We start from the raw sequence: 19,105 nt of genomic DNA, 5'->3' as shown, positions 1-19,105 counted from the left end.
GAGATGCTTAGAATAGCATGGACACAGAAGAAAACGAACACGGAAGTATTGCGAGAAATGGGCAAAGGAAATAATAAACACAATAAAAATAAGAGAAAGTTATAATATCTGGAATACGTAATGAGGGGACAGCGATATGAAATGTTCAGACTGATGATACAGACAAAGATAAGAAGCGGAAGGAGAATTTAAAGGACTGGTTTAAATGCAGTTAATAGAGTAAAGATAGTGATGATGATATCCAACCTCCGATTGGGAGACGGCACTTAAATAAGAAGTATGGAGATAGATTATATCGACACTTCAATTTTAAGTCCTTTTAAGTAGGACGTATTCCACTTAACTGTGTGAAGTTTAAGGTAAATTATGTGCATTTATGAGTAATAAAAGCATACAACCTTATTGTATTACATAATACAACCTTACATCTTTAATAGCGCTGAAATCTACGTCTGCTGTCAAGTCAGCGGATCCAGGCTGGACTAAGGGATCCACTTGTTTGTGTTTCTTAAATGCTCTAAATGAATCTGTTGCGCATCTCAAATTACCATAATCACAAATTAACGCCAAACCACCTAAAAAATCATTCTCTATTATTTGTATAATATATGAATATAACGCAATTAAAAGGTACAAATAATACATACATAATATAGAAATTTTAGAACATTGTCAGACCATAAAAACCTTGGGCGCCGATGTGTAACATTACGAATACCATAGAAAGTTGGGGAGTTAATGTATAACAATAAAACTCCAACTACGGGAGCCATTTATTAAGTCTTCGCCTAGCCAGTCACTGAAGTGTAAGTTCGTCTTATCTTAGTCGAAAAAGTGAACAATGAGTCTTGGAAGGGACAGATAAAATATAAATTTAACTAATCCAGCCAATAGATCTACAATAAAATGCTACTTATGGCACTGTGGATTGCTTGCTGGATATGTAGGATGTAGTTGGTTCCAGATGATGTGGGTAGGTCTTAGATGTTTGCCATTTGAATGTCTTTATGTAGATTTGTGGTCTTGAAGACTGCTTTAGTTGGTTGGTTTATTCAACGTGGTTACCCATCGTCGACGATATAGGCTTCAGGAAGATCGCTCCCGGAAAGAGGGATAAATTAATTATTTAGGCCAACAAAAACAAGAGATATTAGACGATATAAATGAATTTTGTCATGAAACACTGTGTTATAGACACAAGACATAAAAACATTGCTACTTCCACCATTTAGGAGAGACTGACATGACAGAAGGGAAGTCAAGAGTTGCTGACAAATGTGTGGCATAAAACCATCGAAATTAATACGACCGTGATTAAGTTAATCGTTGCATTTAAATCCAGGTAAGATAAAGTTAAAATATTTAGCTGATACAAGGGCGCCAACTATTTTTGGAAGAAAAATAGTAAAACAAGACACAAAGTTAAGAAATCAATAAAGGCAATAGAAATTGGAATAAAATAATTATTTAAATATAAACTAATAAAGATCTGACGTTTATAACGTTACAAAGTAAATCTAGTTTTAATCAGCTTCTTTTTCCTATCTTTCATTGACTTTCCTGTTTCTAAATCCAGTAAATGTAAATATTTTCTGTAAAAAAGCAGTAAAGTGTAAACATTCATACGGGTCTCAGAAAGTAATGTCATAATTTCAGAATACAAACTCAGGTAGCTTCATTTAAATGCCCTAATATAAACAATGCACCAATGGTAACGTAACAGACCAAAAGAATTAATTGACCAATGTCCCACTCACCAATAAAAACAATGTAACAATAGAAATGTTACTCACACAAATGACCAATCGAAAGCATTTTTAATGGATCAATAGAAACGTAACAGACTAACAGAGCGCAGAGATGCCTTCACGAGATATCAACTGCCAAGTCTTTAAGTTCTTTCAGAAAACCTTTAATAAACGGTTTAAGAAAAAATAATTATTTACCTGATTCTTTAATTCGTTCACAAATTTCTACGTATACCATCATACTGTCTGGAGATATTTCAACATGTTCCCGATTTTCATTTGGTCTTATGAGTTTCTTTTGCATTGGAGTTTCATGTCGAGAAAGCACATATCTAAAAACAGCTTTCATTTTATAATGATGTATAATAAATAATTTTTTATTTGTCTACCTTTGTTCATGTAGACTTTAAGCAGATTTCTGACTTTGGGTATTCATATTTCTGTTGATCTTGTATTCCTTATTTTATCTAATTTCAGGATAAGACAACATCTAACAAATATACCAATAAACATTCATTTAACCCTTTATTGCAGTATAAAAGATAAAACATAATATATATGTAAAGATAAAGAGAGTCAAAACTGTTTTAGGAAAATAATATACGGTGAAGACGTTTAGGTTGGAATAAGTTGATTTTCTCGAGAATGGGTGATTTTGGAGATAAATCCCGAAACAGGTCGATTTTTATTTTTAAATTACGATTTTTTGGCATATATTTCATACTAGTGACGTCATATATATAACCGTGATGAAGTAATCGATGATTTTTTTAAATGAGAATAGGGTTATTCAATTCTCTATTCAGTAAGATAAACATTAACATAATTATTCATACAGGGTGTCCAAATTTTTTTTAATTAAATCCATTGATAGAAAAAGAAGAATGTATGTAATTTATTTAATTCAAAATACATTTTACTGCCGCCAGAAAACAGAAAAATGTTTGTTTGAAAAATAAACAAAAATAAACGAACGTCTGTCGTCTCTTCTCCTCGCGGTTGTAAGTATATAATATGTACTTAAATCGGTTTTACTATAATTTAATTCAAAAAATAAATTTTTTGGATTCCCTGTATAAATAATTATGTTAATAAAAATGTATACCATTTTTATTCAGTTGCAATGCGAGGCCAAAAATGTCTTAATTTTTACTTAGATTAGAGAGCGCAACCAGCACTCTTATCGACGATTTCACCTAATCCAGTAAATTTTTCGACATAACTTTATAAAAAACTTTATCTTTCAATTCACAGATGACGCTAGTCACCTAATCCATTCACCTCAGTTGCAGCGTGGGACTAATATATGTCAAAAAATTTACTGGATTAGAGAAAAGCAACCTATGCATTCTCTGACGAGCCACTAACAAGAGGTGAAATCGTCGATAAGAGTGCTGGTTGCGCTCTCTAATCTAAGTAAAAATTAAGACATTTTTGGCCTCACATTGCAACTGAATAAAAATGGTATACATTTTTATTTTATAGTAGTATTACTCCGTGGAGTAACTAGGTGCATTTTCCATTGGAACTTTACCAAGCTGCAGACGGGGGTTGTGAATTGCATAGTGTAGAATTCCTTCCCTTTTGTCTTCACTGCAGCATCCATTTGCCTTGCAAATTGTAGAAGCCTTGGAGGTGTCACCAGGGAAATGTACCAATAAGTTTTCAATTTAAAAATCTTTTAGTAATATTTTTAATATTTTTCAATATTATTAATGTTGCTATTAGGATTGAAAACCTTTATCTTTTAATTGCCAGATGACGCTAGTCACCTAATCCATTCACCTCAGTTGCAGTGTGGGACTAATATATGTCGAAAAATTTACTGAATTAGAGAAAAGCAACCTATGCATTCTCTGAAGAGCCTCTAACAAGAGGTGAAATCGTCGATAAGAGTGCTGGTTGCGCTCTCTAATCTAAGTAAAAATTAAGACATTTTTGGCCTCGCATTACAACTGAATAAAAATGGTATACATTTTTTTCTACGACCGTTTAGTAATGTGCTCATTATTCGCTATTTTTGAATAGATAATAACACCTATTACTTTACCCATGAGTAATAGTTCATTACTCACGGGCTGAAGTTACTCACGGGTCATTACTCACGGGCTGAAGTTAGGTTCAAGTGGCGAATATCACTTTTAATATTAGTCTTATATAAACTGCAAATAAATTTACTTACACTAAAATTACTTGTTTATTTAACAAAATAATTATTGTAATTATTTATATCAATAATTAACCTCGACAATTTTTTAAAGGATTTTTGACTGTAACAATGCGTCCGTATATTTTTTACTTTTATACGTTGTTTACTATTATGAATTTTGACGTTTACCATTTTCAATGACAGTGACGTTAGCGTATTTGCTGTGTTTATTGGAATTTAAAACTTATATTGTGTTTATTTTATAAAGTTATATTGTGATATATATTTTAAGTATAACATATTATAATATAGTAATATTCTTATAATATATATAGTTAAATATAAATGTGCATTATAACTTTTTAAATACGTCCATCGACAATAGCCATTTCCTGTTTATTACAGTGACAGGAGGTACAAATTTATACTTTTCAATATACTTTATAATTTTTCGAAAATGAATATAACTTGAATTCACTATTTATTTCTTGTTGTGTCTTTTACAATAGGTACATACAAAGACAGCATTGCTAATTAATAGTAAGCAACCAATTAGGTATTCAGCCGTGTACTATTGGTAAACAAAATTTATTTTTGTAAATTATAATTTTAGTTTCGAGTAGTTGATAATTATATTTTTTTACTAATTAAAATAAATAAGGTCGTAGAAAAAGTATAGTATTCTACTTGCATGTAATGGCTATTACTCACTCTGATGAATTACGACACTCGCCTACGGCTCGTGTCGCAAACTTCATCATCGTGAGTAATAGCCATCATTACATGCTCGTTGAATAATATACTATTATTTTATAGTAGTATTACTCCGTGGAGTAACTAGGTACATTTTCCGTTGGAACTTTACCAAGCTGCAGACCGGGGTTGTGAATTGCATAGTGTAGAATTCCTTCCCTTTTGTCTTCACTGCAGCATCCATTTGCCTTGCAAATTGTAGAAGCCTTGGAGGTGTCACCAGGGAAATGTACCAATAAATTTTCAATTTAAAAATCTTTTAGTAATATTTTTAATATTTTTCAATATTATTAATGTTGCTATTAGGATTGAAAACCTTTATCTTTTAATTGCCAGATGACGCTAGTCACCTAATCCATTCACCTCAGTTGCAGTGTGGGACTAATATATGTCGAAAAATTTACTGAATTAGAGAAAAGCAACCTATGCATTCTCTGAAGAGCCTCTAACAAGAGGTGAAATCGTCGATAAGAGTGCTGGTTGCGCTCTCTAATCTAAGTAAAAATTAAGACATTTTTGGCCTCGCATTACAACTGAATAAAAATGGTATACATTTTTTTCTACGACCGTTTAGTAATGTGCTCATTATTCGCTATTTTTGAATAGATAATAACACCTATTACTTTACCCATGAGTAATAGTTCATTACTCACGGGCTGAAGTTACTCACGGGTCATTACTCACGGGCTGAAGTTAGGTTCAAGTGGCGAATATCACTTTTAATATTAGTCTTATATAAACTGCAAATAAATTTACTTACAATAAAATTACTTGTTTATTTAACAAAATAATTATTGTAATTATTTATATCAATAATTAACCTCGACAATTTTTTAAAGGATTTTTGACTGTAACAATGCGTCCGTATATTTTTTACTTTTATACGTTGTTTACTATTATGAATTTTGACGTTTACCATTTTCAATGACAGTGACGTTAGCGTATTTGCTGTGTTTATTGGAATTTAAAACTTATATTGTGTTTATTTTATAAAGTTATATTGTGATATATATTTTAAGTATAACATATTATAATATAGTAATATTCTTATAATATATATAGTTAAATATAAATGTGCATTATAACTTTTTAAATACGTCCATCGACAATAGCCATTTCCTGTTTATTACAGTGACAGGAGGTACAAATTTATACTTTTCAATATACTTTATAATTTTTCGAAAATGAATATAACTTGAATTCACTATTTATTTCTTGTTGTGTCTTTTACAATAGGTACATACAAAGACAGCATTGCTAATTAATAGTAAGCAACCAATTAGGTATTCAGCCGTGTACTATTGGTAAACAAAATTTATTTTTGTAAATTATAATTTTAGTTTCGAGTAGTTGATAATTATATTTTTTTACTAATTAAAATAAATAAGGTCGTAGAAAAAGTATAGTATTCTACTTGCATGTAATGGCTATTACTCACTCTGATGAATTACGACACTCGCCTACGGCTCGTGTCGCAAACTTCATCATCGTGAGTAATAGCCATCATTACATGCTCGTTGAATAATATACTATTATTTTATAGTAGTATTACTCCGTGGAGTAACTAGGTACATTTTCCGTTGGAACTTTACCAAGCTGCAGACCGGGGTTGTGAATTGCATAGTGTAGAATTCCTTCCCTTTTGTCTTCACTGCAGCATCCATTTGCCTTGCAAATTGTAGAAGCCTTGGAGGTGTCACCAGGGAAATGTACCAATAAATTTTCAATTTAAAAATCTTTTAGTAATATTTTTAATATTTTTCAATATTATTAATGTTGCTATTAGGATTGAAAAACTTTATCTTTTCATAATTATGTTAATGTTTATATTACTGAATATAAACTTGAATAACCTTTCAAATGAGCTATTACACGACCCCTATTATTATTTAAAAATAAATCATTGAATATGTAATCACGCTCAGATGGATGACGTCACTAGTATGATTTATATGCCAAGAAGTAGTAATTTAAAAATAAAACTCGACATGTTTCGGGATTTATCTCCAAAATCGCCCATTCTCTAGAAAATTAATTTATTCCAACTTAAACGTCCTCACTGTATGTAAAACTAGACAAATATAATATAACGTATACAGGGTGACTGATTAGTGTGATAAAGCTCAGTAGATCCGCTATAGTAAAAGATAACAATAAAATTTAATAACAAAAATTGTAGCCAACTTTGAGCTTCATACAGTAAATTGTTCAACTGGACATAGGGAACATACATTGTATATATTTAGATACATAAATACATACATTGTATTATATTTAGGTAATTGTGGCAATTAAGCTATCTTGGTGACAATTAGATTGTTAGCATTAAGGGGATTAACCTCAAAATTGACAACTCATTTCGACTGACACAAATAATCGTCAAAATGTGACAATGTAGTAGCTAAATATTTTTGGCCTAAGAGAATGGGAAAACTGTTTAGTTTTGAAATTAGTTTTTAAATAAAAAATATTTTAAAAATTAAGTAAAATTATTAACTCATCAATCATAAACTTTGTTTTTGATTTATTTATGGACAGCCTTGTTTCAAAACTCACTCATTTTATTCGTTCTAACAGCTCTATTGCACCAAAAACTCGTACCCAAACAGAAGCTTCAACTAACACAGGTTAGCGCAGTTGCCACAATTCTCTCAATGTGCAGTGTATATTCCCTATGTCCAGCTGAACGATTTACGTACTTTATTACAAAATTAGTTAGAATGTTACAGGGTGTTCGACAACATAGTGTGAGACCAAACTTTCGTTTTTTAAATGGGACACCCTGTATTCTACATATTTTATATTCGAAATTTTCTAACTTTTCCATTACAAAAATATAAGGGTTTGTTGTATTATACAGGGTATTTACAAGGTTATAATAAATTTTCTATGAAAATCGTAACAAGTTCAACTCCCTGTATAAATAAAAATAGGCACGACAGCATTGGTTTATTGATGCCATATTTTTTTATTGATTGTCAAAATTTTTAAAAATGGTTTATATTGCTAATTTTCTTTATATCGAATACAGGGTGAGTCAAAATGCAAGTACATTCTTTTCTTAGAGAGGACCCCGCAGAAACCTTATGGGAAATGGCCCTCTGTCAAATGCTCTGAAACTTTGGTTTGTGGTAGTCCTTGATGTGTAGAAGAAAAGACTCAATGGGCCCCTAGCTCCAAAAAATCATGGTTTTAACATATACTCCGTCTAATTTACTTACCGTTGCACGTCATCCGCGTCATATCCCGTGACGTCACATGATACCAACACGAAATATTTAGGCGGTAGGTGTGTTATTTTTTAGAATCATTTTGCCGAGTACATTGGCATTACAGCCACTAGACATATTTTATTATGTACGCGTAGAAATAATATTTAAAGATTTCTATTAATGTTTTTAATTTCCAAGCGAAAAGAAATGTTTATTTTTCAAATTAACATTTTTTTCTGTTTTCTGACAGCAGTAAAATGTATTTTGCATTAAATAAATAACATACATTCTTCTTTTTGTCTCAATTAATTTAATTAAAAAAAATTTTTTGGGCACCCTGTATAAATAATTATGTTAATCAAAAATTAATAACCATTTTCAATTTCGTTGCAAAAGGAAAGCACAGACGAACAATATTCTAGTCCAATCAGAGAGTGCATCAAGCACCTCTACCGGTTTCGAAACTTATTAGTCTCTCATCAGGAGGCACATATGTTGCTCTCCCTGATCCAACCAAAACAAACCCCAGCGCGCAGTCCCGGATTGCAACGAACGAAACAGCATAGATGCCCTTGCGGCAACTGCTAGCAAATTATGTTAATGTTTATATTAGTGAATAGAGAATTGAATAAGCTTTCGATTAAGCTATCACACGACCCCTATTATCATTTAAAAAAATAATCGATTGCGTCATCACGCCCAGATGGATGACTTCACTAGTATGATTATATGTCAAAAAATTATAATTTAAAAATAAAAATCGACCTGATTCGGGATTTATCTCCAGAGTCGCCCATTCTCGAGAAAATGAATTTATTCCAACTCAGACGTCCTCACTGTATCTATATAACTTCAGAGGCTTATAAATATCTTAAAACCATGATTTTTTTTAGCTAGGGGGCCACTGAGTCTTCTGTTCTACACATCAAGGACTACCAGATCCAAAGTTTCAGAGCATTTGACAGAGAGCCATTTCCCATAAGGTTTCTGCGGGGTCCTTTAAAATGGAACACCCTGTATTTTATATCACTATTGAAAAGTACCATTACCCTACCTACTTTATTTTTATATAATATTCCCTATGTCCAAATTTGTCAGTTTTCGAGATATTTTCATTTTTCAAATCAAATTATTAATTATCTATCTAACCTATAATAATACTGAAATAAGAAAGCTGTTTGGGATTATAAAATCTACCAACAATAAAATAGACGACAGCATAGACGAAATCAACAAAACCCATGAAGACACAAAATGTGAACAATGTAAACTAAAAGTTGAAAGAAAAAAAAACAGAAAGAAGAACAAGAAAGAATTACAAAGGCACTACATATGGGGGGAGGGAAAAGAATATTCCTAAGCATATACGATAGTAAATGGGAGGAAAAGGTATTTAAGAAAACAAAATGGGTACAAGGGGGGCTACTGGAGTCAGTTGAAAAGAAAACAAGCTTGATAATAATCCAACAAAACGCTAAAGATAAAGGGGTCGAAAACATTTTAAAGGAGACAGGGGAGGACCTAGCAGATATGTTAGAAAAAGGTGAAGAAGGAGAAATAGAGCACTTAGAGACCTCCAAGAAAAGAGATAACAAAAAGACAACCTGGTACACCTTTGTGGCCAGGATAGGGAAAGAGAGGGGAGGAAGCCTATACGACATGGCAGAGAAGGCAATAAAAAGCAATGAAACGTGTAAGCGAAATCCCAACGGTCGTACGAGTGGTAATTGGAAACGATCTGAACAAAGAAACAGTAAGAAAAGCACTCGAGTACGCAGGACAAAGCGAGGATATTTCCTGGGAAATAATTATAAGAGCTAAGGAAATAGGTGTAGAGAGGAAAGGAGAGCAAGAGGAAGCCCTCCTAATAAAGATGGGAGGGAGGAAGTACACTGAAGTCTTAACGGAGATGAGAGAAAAAATTGATATAGGGAAAATGGGCCTACAGGTAGAGAAATTAAAGAAAACAAACGGAGGAGATGTACTAGTAAAACTAAAGGGGAGGGGGGCAGCACAAAAATTAAGAACGGAGTTGGATCAAAAAATGACTGGTATGGACACCGCAATACGTAGAAAAGAAACGTATTTCACGATAACGCGTTTAGATCCGGGGGTTAGTGAAAAAAGCCTAAAAAAATCCATAAGAAGCTACACGGGCATCCCAGAGGAGGAAGTTGATGTAAGAGTCCTTAGAACAAATAAATATGGGGAGCAAGTAGCCACAATAACCGTACGACCCTCCAAAGCAGAGGAGTTGAGGAAGTACGGCTCGATAAAGGTAGGTTGGGTGATATGCCCAGTCATGGAGAGGCACAACCCGATACGGTGCTACAAGTGTCTTAAGTTCGGTCATAATACATATGACTGCAAAGAAGAAAGTAGAGCAGCTTGTTGTTACAACTACCTGAAAAATGGACACACGGCAGTAAATTGCACAAACAAAGCCTTTTGTTTAGTGTGCAAGGAGGAGGGGCACAGGATGGACAGGATGGCCTGTCCAGCCTACAGAGCCCTAGTTTACGGAAGGAGAGGAGAGGGAGAACCCCCCTTAGAAAACGAATAATAAAGAAACAACAGATTTTTTGGAAAACAAAGGTGGGCCCATATACAGCCCACCTAGGGTATATATTTTATTTATTTATTTATTTATTTATATTATTAACTATTTTATCTATATTTTATTTATTTATATTTATTTATCAGTCAATTTTATTTATACTTTTTTATCTATTTATTCATTTTATTTATATCAAATTTTAATAATTTTAAATTTATTAAAAATGGAGAATCCGATGTAGGGGCGACTCTCGGGAACTGAACCAAACGGACCTCAAGGATCAACCTGGTATACGGATATTGCAGGTGAATGTGGGCAGGGCTCGAAGAGCACATGACCTTGTCAACGCAAAAGCCTGCATGCTAGAATCTGACCTGCTCATCGTCCCCGAACCGAACAAAAAGATAACCTCGGAAGGTGGATGGGTACAAGACAACGGAAAAAATGTGGCGGTGCTCATTAGAAATAGGGATCTAGGAGTGCGGGGTATTGTCAGGGGCGGAAATCATATACTCATTAAACTGAGGGACTTCAGCCTTCTGGCATGCTACGTATCTCCGAACATCCCTATGCAGAGATACCAAAGCATCGTAGACGAAATAATGAGTGCCGCTACAAACGAAAAAGACGTGATCGTTGCCGGGGACATCAACGCGAAGTCAAGGTTGTGGGGTTCCCCCATAAATGATAAAAAGGGGGAACTCTGGAATGAATGGATAGCCCAGGCTGGCCTCCAAGTTCTGAACAACAACAAACCAACTTTCGTGAGAGGGGCCAGCCAGACACACATCGATGTAACATTAGCAAGTGAAGGGCTATCCCGCAGAATACACGACTGGGATGTCCTCGACGACCAGCTGTTTACCCACCACCGATACATTAGGTACGAAATTAAGGTGAAGGGGGGAATAAGACGGTCGATAGGACACACTGACATCTATTTTAACAAAACCACGTACCTATCGGAGGTCAGAAAGATCAACGAGGAAGAGATTTCTGACCTTGGCCAACTAAAAAGAGCACTAAAAGATGCAGCAAAGTTGGCCACCGTGAAGAAAAAGAATGATAAAAAATCCCCCTATTGGTGGACGGATGAGATTGAAGGTCTACGGGAGAGATGCCTCAGAGCACGCAGGAATTATACGAGAAGCCAGGGCAGCCTCGAGCTCAAAGAAATATACAAGGAATTAAAGAAAGAATTAAATAAAAAAATAAAACAGGAAAAAAAGGAAAAGTGGCAGGCCCTTATAAAAGCGTTGGACGAAGATGTATGGGGCGATGCCTACAAGATAACCATGAAGGCCCTAAAAATAATCGCCCCATATAAATTGGATGAGGACCAGCGGATGGAATCGGCTGAACTCCTCTTTCCAACCAAAGACATCCAGAATTTTATAAAAATATTTCCAAATATGGTGGAGGAGTTTACAGAAGAGGAAATAAAAACCGCTGGTCAAGAGATGAAGACAGGGAAAGCTCCCGGCCCTGACGGGCTGCCACCAGAGGCAATCAAGATAGTAGCAACGGAGAAACCAGGTTTGATCAGAAGAATATGCAACGACCTACTGCAGAAACAAAGAGTTTCCCAAAGACCTAAAGGAAGCGAACCTAGTTCTGCTCCTAAAACCTGGGAAACCCCCCGATTCGGCATCCTCTTATCGGCCAATATGCCTCCTAGACTGCCTTGATAAGTTCTATGAGGCGCTTATCAAGAAGAGGCTGGAAGGCGTGTTGGAAGATGAGAGAGTGCTATCAAACCAGCAATATGGATTTAGAAAAGGCTGATCGGCAGTCGATGCCGCGGCCTGGATAAAGGACACGACTAGAGTAAGCAAAAAAAGTGGGTGGTCCTTGTTCTGTTGGACATTAAAAACGCTTTCAACTCGGCAAACTGGGGCCTCATTATAGACAGAATAGTCGAGAGTGGGGCTCCGGAGTATGTGTCCAACATAATAAAGGACTACCTATCTGAAAGAACCGTATGTATATCCAAGAAAAAGAAGATGAAAATGACCGCGGGTGTACCCCAGGGGTCAGTCCTGGGACCCTCACTGTGGAATATATTATATAACGGGGTACTAGAAGTAAACACGGAGAGAGGAGTAAGGGCGATTGCATACGCGGACGACCTGGCCTTACTAGTCGAAAATGATTGGGGCATAATAGAAAAAGTAAACCGAGCAATAAAAAGAACCGCGGAATGGATAGAAGAAAATGATCTAAAACTAGCAGTAGAGAAAACGGAAGCGATAATCTTGAGGGGACCGAGATATAGAGAAAATATATTATTCCAGTACAAAGACTCTGTAATAAGACCCCAGAAAACAGTTAAATACTTAGGAATAACTTTTGATGACAAAATGAAATTCGGACCACACATAGAAGAGGCATGTCGGAAGGCGGAAGAAAGGACCTCCACACTAAACAAATTAATGCCAAATATAGGGGTCCTGGATCACAAAAACGAGTAGTAATGTTACAATCAATCATGTCCATCGTACTATACGGGGCCCCAGTGTGGCACGAGGTTCTAGAGATGGCCAAATACAGAGACATCCTTCTTAGAGCACAGAGGAAACCTCTGATCAGGGTGTGCAGCGCGTACAGAACCGTTTCAACCATTGCCTTACAAGTGGTGGCTGGGTCTGTGCCGGTGCACATCCTGGCCAGAGAAAGGGTCCGAATGCATCAGAGGGGCAACGGGGCAATTGGTTCAGGGACACAAGAAAGAAAGAGGAGCTTGGAGATGTGGCAGAGGGAATGGGCAACTGAAGTCGGAAAGGCTGCCTGGACGAGATGTCTGATTCCGGATGTAGTGAAGTGGTACGAGTGCCGACATCGTCGCGTCAACTACTACTTCACACAGTTCTTGACGGGACATGGATCGTTCAGGAATTACACCTTCCGTATAAGGAAAACGGTGGATGATCTATGTCCTGAGTGTGGGGTGGTGGATGACGCGCGGCATGTCGTATTCGTGTGCCCTGCATATCGTGCGGGGAGAACTGAGCTGCAGCTGGATCTGGGGTCTCCTCTAGGTGAGCCACAAGAGCTCATGGATAGAATTATCGGAAGCAAGAGGGACTTCGACTTGTTCATTGCTTTTGTCACAAAAACCATGAAGCACAAAGAAGAAAAAGAGAGACGACTACAGGCGGGATGACCCATATTACATATCATATTATTTATTTACAAAAAAAATCGTTTGTGTTGTGGTTGGTAGTCAGCGGGGGAGGACCCTATACACCCTAACCACGCTGACTGCCTATTTAATTTTATCTATTTTACTTTTTAGCTGATTTTATCTGTTTATTATTATTATTTTATCTTCTTCTTCTTCATGTGCCGTGCTCGATTATCGAACGTTGGCTATCAAATTGGCTATAGTAATTTTGTTAACGGCAGCTCGGAAAAGGGATGCAGAGGATCTGTTATACCATTCTCTCAGGTTTTTAAGCCATGACGTTCTTCTTCGACCTGGCCCTCTTCTTCCGTCTACCTTGCCTTGTATTATTAAATGGAGTATATTATATCTCTCTGGGTGTCGCATAACATGGCCAAAATATTCAAGTTTTCGATTTTTAACTGTTCTGACGACTTCTGTGACTTTTCCCATCCGGTGCAAAACAACTTCGTTACGAACTCTATCCACCCAACTTATTCGTAGGATTCTTCGGTATACCCAAATTTCAAAGGCTTCCAATTTCTTGAGAAGAGTATCTGTTAAAGTCCAACCTTCGACACCGTACAAAAGAGTAGAGAACACATAACATCTCACTAATCTAATTTTAAGATTCAAAGTAATGTTGTTTCCACATAAAAGTTTCTTTATCTTAAAGAATGCAGCTCTGGCCTTCTCTATACGTATTCTAATTTCTTTGCTCATGTCCCAGTTCTCATTTAGATTACAACCAAGGTAGGTGATACTGTTAGTTCTTTCTAATTGTTCACCATAAGCTGTTACTACTTCCGGTTGTATTGGCGTCTTACTGACAACCATCACCTTGGTCTTTGCGGTGTTTAGCTTGAGTCCATATTCATCACACGTTGTGGTAATCCTATTAATCAGATGTTGAAGTTCTTCATAATTGCTCGCAATTAACACCGTGTCATCCGCATATCTCAAATTATTAATATTGACGCCATTCATTTTGATACCACATTGAGCATTATCCACTGCTTTATTAAAAACAAACTCAGAATAGAAGTTAAATATTAGTGGGGACAAAATGCAGCCCTGCCTTACTCCTCTTCGTATTTGAAGTTCTTCAGACGTGTCCCAGCCAATCCTGATGTTTGCACGTTGATGCCAGTAGAGATTTTTGATAATGCGTAGGTCTTTATCATCAATACCCACTTTCTGAAGAATAGCAATCATTTCCGTATGTTTTACCCGATCAAAGGCCTTCTCAAAGTCAATGAAACACATATAAACCGGATGTCCGACATCTCTGCATCTCTGTACCATAACCTGAATACTAAACAGTGCTTCTCTGGTCCCAAGGTTATTGCGGAATCCAAACTGTGTATCACCAAGCTGTTCTTCTATTTTTTGGTACATCCTAGAGTGCAAAATTCGTAGAAATATCTTTAAAACATGACTCATCAAGCTAATGGTGCGGTAGTCACTACATCTTTTCGCGTTTGCCTTTTTAGGTATCGTCACAAAAGTCGACAGCAGCCAATCCGTTGGTATATAGCCAGTTTGATAAACTTTATTAAAAAGATGAAGGAGAGATCTTTTACCTGAATTTTCGAAGAGCTTTATTATTTCATTCGGTATTTCGTCTGGTCCCGTCGCTTTTCTGGTCTTTGCTAATCTTATTGCTTGTTCAATTTCGTCCATAGTTATGTCAGGTCCTGTAACTACTTCGTTAATTTCAAGCTCGGGCCTTTCATCATTAAACAGTTCCTCAATGTATTCTTTCCATCTGTCTATTTTATCCAAATCAGTGATAATCAGTTTTCCGTCTCTATCAACGATGTTATTTGCATGTTTTTTGTTCTGACCGGTGAGTTCTTTTATTTTTTTATACATATTAAATGAATCATGTTTTCTCTGTAACTCTTCAATTTCTAAACATTTTTTTTCAAAGTATGTTTCTTTTGCCGCTCGTATTTTAGTCCTTATCTCTTTATTAATGCGTTTATACATTTCGATGTTTTGACTCTTAAATTTGCGTCTTTTTTCCATCAAATTCAAAATCTCATCGTTCATCCACTGTTGCTTCTTTTGATTTTTCTCTTTGAAGTTTGGAGTTGAGTTGTTTATAATCGTTTTGATTTGGTTCCAATGATCCTCGATGGATTCTTGTTGTTCGCTATTCTCAAAATTGCTCTCTAAATTGTTTGAAATCCCCTGACTGTTGTTTCTAATAAAATCGGTATCCAGTTTGTTAGAGGATCGTGGTTGTTTTATCCGTTTAAGTTTTAATTTTATTTCGGCTAACAATAGATTGTGATCAGATGGCACATCGGCGCCAGGATAGGTTTTTACAGACTTTACTGCATTTCTGTAACGCTCACTGATGGTTATGTAGTCAATTTGGTTTCTTACGATATTATTGGGGGTATCTGCTGGAGATTTCCACGTATATAATCTCCTTTTAGGTAATTTGAAAAAGGTATTCATTATACATAGATTATGTTCTTTGCAAAAATCTGCGAAATAGTCTCCCCTTTCATTTCTATCGCCCAGTCCATAACAGCCAATAATATTACTTTGTCTGCCTTTTCCTATCTTAGCATTAAGGTCACCCATCAGAATGGTGAGATCTCTAGTCTTGAGTTGGTCGGTAACAGTTTTTACATCGGCGTAGAACTTGTCAAGTTCTTCCAGTTCACTTTCCGCTGTCGGTGCATACACTTGTATTAAATTTATGTTTCTGGGTTTCGCGTTCAACTGAATCATTATGACTCGTTCAGATACCTGGCATACCGTTCTAACACATTTGCTAACCTCGTTTGAGACTATGAATCCTACACCATGACGATGGTAATTACTCTCTTCTCCTGCATAATATACTTCATGATCATCCACATGGCATTGGCCAGATCCGGGCCATCGCATTTCACTGATACCCAGAATTGATATTTGCAGCCTTTTTATCGGATTTTATTAATTAATCTATTTAATTTTATTTTTAACTCTTACCGTTCTTTTATTTTCACTTTCTACTTTTACCTGTTCATGTTCTCTATCTTTTTCTTCTATTCTCTGTTTCTCTTTCTTTTATTTTCTCGTTTTCTCCCTCAGCTCTTTTATTCTTGTTTCTTTTTCTTATGTTATATTTGTTCGTATAGTTGTGGGGCAGTCAGTGGGGAAGGACCTTTTACATCCGACCTACACAGACTGTCCCATCTTAATATCAGAGTGAGTGACTGAATGGGTGGATTAGAAGGCGTGCATAGATGAAAGCATGAATGATTGGAGTTGCTCGTAGCTGTCAACTGGCATTCTTTGGTTGGTTCCATCTTGGTTTGGGTGGCGTCCTGGCTGCCCCACTACCCCGCGCGCGGCGACCAGTCTGGTTAGGCGCGCGGGGGCGGCCAGGCGGCCGGCTAATCCGTGGGATACATGCTGGGAGTGCCGGAGGGGAGCTATGAGTAAGGTCGACGGGTCAGATATGCTCGCTAAGAGCGGTTCCGGACCCGCCGGCTGGAGAAAGAGGAGGTGGGTTTAGTCGGTAGGCGGCCCGGTAAGATAGAGATAGGACGGGCTGAATCCGACACACCTGCGACACCTTCCCAGACGGTCTTAAGAAGATTCCCACCTCCAAAAAAAAAAAACCTATAATAATAAAGTTAAGCCTATTAACTGAACCGTTTTTATGCTCGGGAGCAGTTCGGGTCGGTGGTCTATCTATCTATCTACAGGCGCTTAGCTTTCTCTCTCTAGCATATGATCGCCGCTGCCTCTGTGTCCGTGTCGTTCCATTACTCCCACCTCTTGGTAGATATGCTCACACTCGTATGACAGACAAAGATAGCTAGACCACTGTACTTGATATTGGCGTTTACACCTCGACGCATTGAGCGGCCTATAACTAGCCTGATCTATTGTTAATATATCTATGGTATATACTCCGTCCCAAACCCTTTTTTCAGTCTGTCACAGATTATCAAATTCTCTCTAACGCTTTAAGCTAGAAGTGACAGAAAAAAACGTACCTCTGTGATTATTATACATTGAACTTAGAAAATTATGTATTCCGTGACAGGTATTTGCATATTAAAACGAATTTCTACTTATAGATGTATAATATTGGTTGGCGATTACAATACTTGGCAATAAAGGCGTTAAGTTCCTATATAAGAATGAAAAAATAGAAGTTGTTAACAAATTTGTATATCTTGGAGTCACCCTAACCACAACATCACTTTTTAAAGCAATGGCCGATACAACAGTGGAAAGAGCAAAACACGCAATTGGTAACGTGATAGGTTTAATGGCTAAAACCAAAATGAATTCTTGGACATCTCGTGTGCAACTTTTCGATTCGCTAGTTCAAAGCCTTGTTATGAACTGTGTGCCCGTTTGGGGAATGAGATATGCTGACCAGTTAGAAAGAATACAAATAACTTTCTTTAAAAAACTTTTACATCTCAGTATCAATACACCTGATTATGCTGTTAGGTTGGAGACAGGAAGAGTAAAAATTTCTTTTACTATTTTCAAGCTAACTTTAAATTGGCTTATCAAGCTATCGCAAATGCATGATTTAAGACTTCCTCTTATTTGTTTTCTGCGTCAGCTTCAAATTTCTTCAGCAAATAATTCAATAAATACGAACAGATACAACTGGGTTTCACAGTTTAAGCAATATTTTCAAATATTAGATTATGAATTTTCTTGGGATGAAAACATCTCTGATTGGCTATTAAAAAACAAGAAAAGCATGTTAAAAAAGTATATGGATATGCTTCATCAAGAAGACATTCAAGCAGTCTCCATGTCAACATTCTCAACTATTTACAAACATTTATCCGTAGATACCTCAGTACAGAAATATCTGGAATTTCAAATTCCCATAAAATACATTCGTGCCATGGCGCAACTTCGAACATCTAATCGCCATGTGTTAAAATTTACCTATAATGGTATAACATATCATATACGACCATCTGAAATCTGTACTATTTGTAACACAAACAAGTTGGAAACTCTTGAACATTTACTGTTTGAATGTCCCATTTACAGTTCAATGAAACCGGTTAATATGGCCCCCCTTAATAATTGCACCGACCTTATTGGTTGTCTTAATAATGTAACTATAATATCTCTGAAAGCAATTTCAATATATATTTGGAATATCATAAAACTTAGATCTTTTGTTTTAAATGAATAAGCTTCAGTTTCTCCTTCATTGGTGTTTATTTAAGAAAACAAGTCTCCATTTCAGTTAGTAATAGCGATTAACTTTTGTTTAAATTTGTTAATAGTTACTTATGTTCTAGACTAGTTGTTAGTTATATTCTGTACTTCAGTTTCTCCTTCATTGGTGTTTATTAAAAAAACCAAGTTCTCCATTTCAGTTAGTGATAGCGCTTAACTTTTGTTTAAATTTGTTAATAGTTATTTATGTTCTAGACTAGTTGTTAGTTATATTCTGTACTTACTAAACTCATTGTTATAAAACTGTAGTTTTTAAAAACAATAAATGTCTATCTATCTATCTATCTATCT

General features: G+C 35.9%; 2 protein-coding genes across 4 annotated transcripts in view; both read right to left on the bottom strand.

Annotated features, from left to right (window-relative positions):
- Nucleotides 1-19,105, bottom strand: part of LOC126883983 (small integral membrane protein 12) — a 142,310-nt gene that overhangs the window by 76,075 nt on the left and 47,130 nt on the right. The window lies entirely within an intron of this gene.
- Nucleotides 1-19,105, bottom strand: part of LOC126883979 (protein arginine methyltransferase NDUFAF7, mitochondrial) — a 60,141-nt gene that overhangs the window by 5,654 nt on the left and 35,382 nt on the right. For both annotated transcript variants that reach the window (XM_050649749.1, XM_050649748.1), the window contains 2 exons: nucleotides 1,947-2,080; nucleotides 427-575 (listed from right to left, as the gene is read on the bottom strand). In XM_050649749.1, the coding sequence (XP_050505706.1) occupies nucleotides 427-575; nucleotides 1,947-2,080 (283 nt within the window). The remainder of the gene's footprint in view (nucleotides 1-426; nucleotides 576-1,946; nucleotides 2,081-19,105) is intronic.

This window comes from Diabrotica virgifera, chromosome 4 (genome assembly GCF_917563875.1).
Source record: "Diabrotica virgifera virgifera chromosome 4, PGI_DIABVI_V3a".
NCBI classification, from domain to species: Eukaryota; Metazoa; Arthropoda; class Insecta; order Coleoptera; family Chrysomelidae; genus Diabrotica; species Diabrotica virgifera.
Note: the sequence above shows the minus strand (reverse complement) of the source record. Positions and strands in the feature narration are given on the sequence as shown.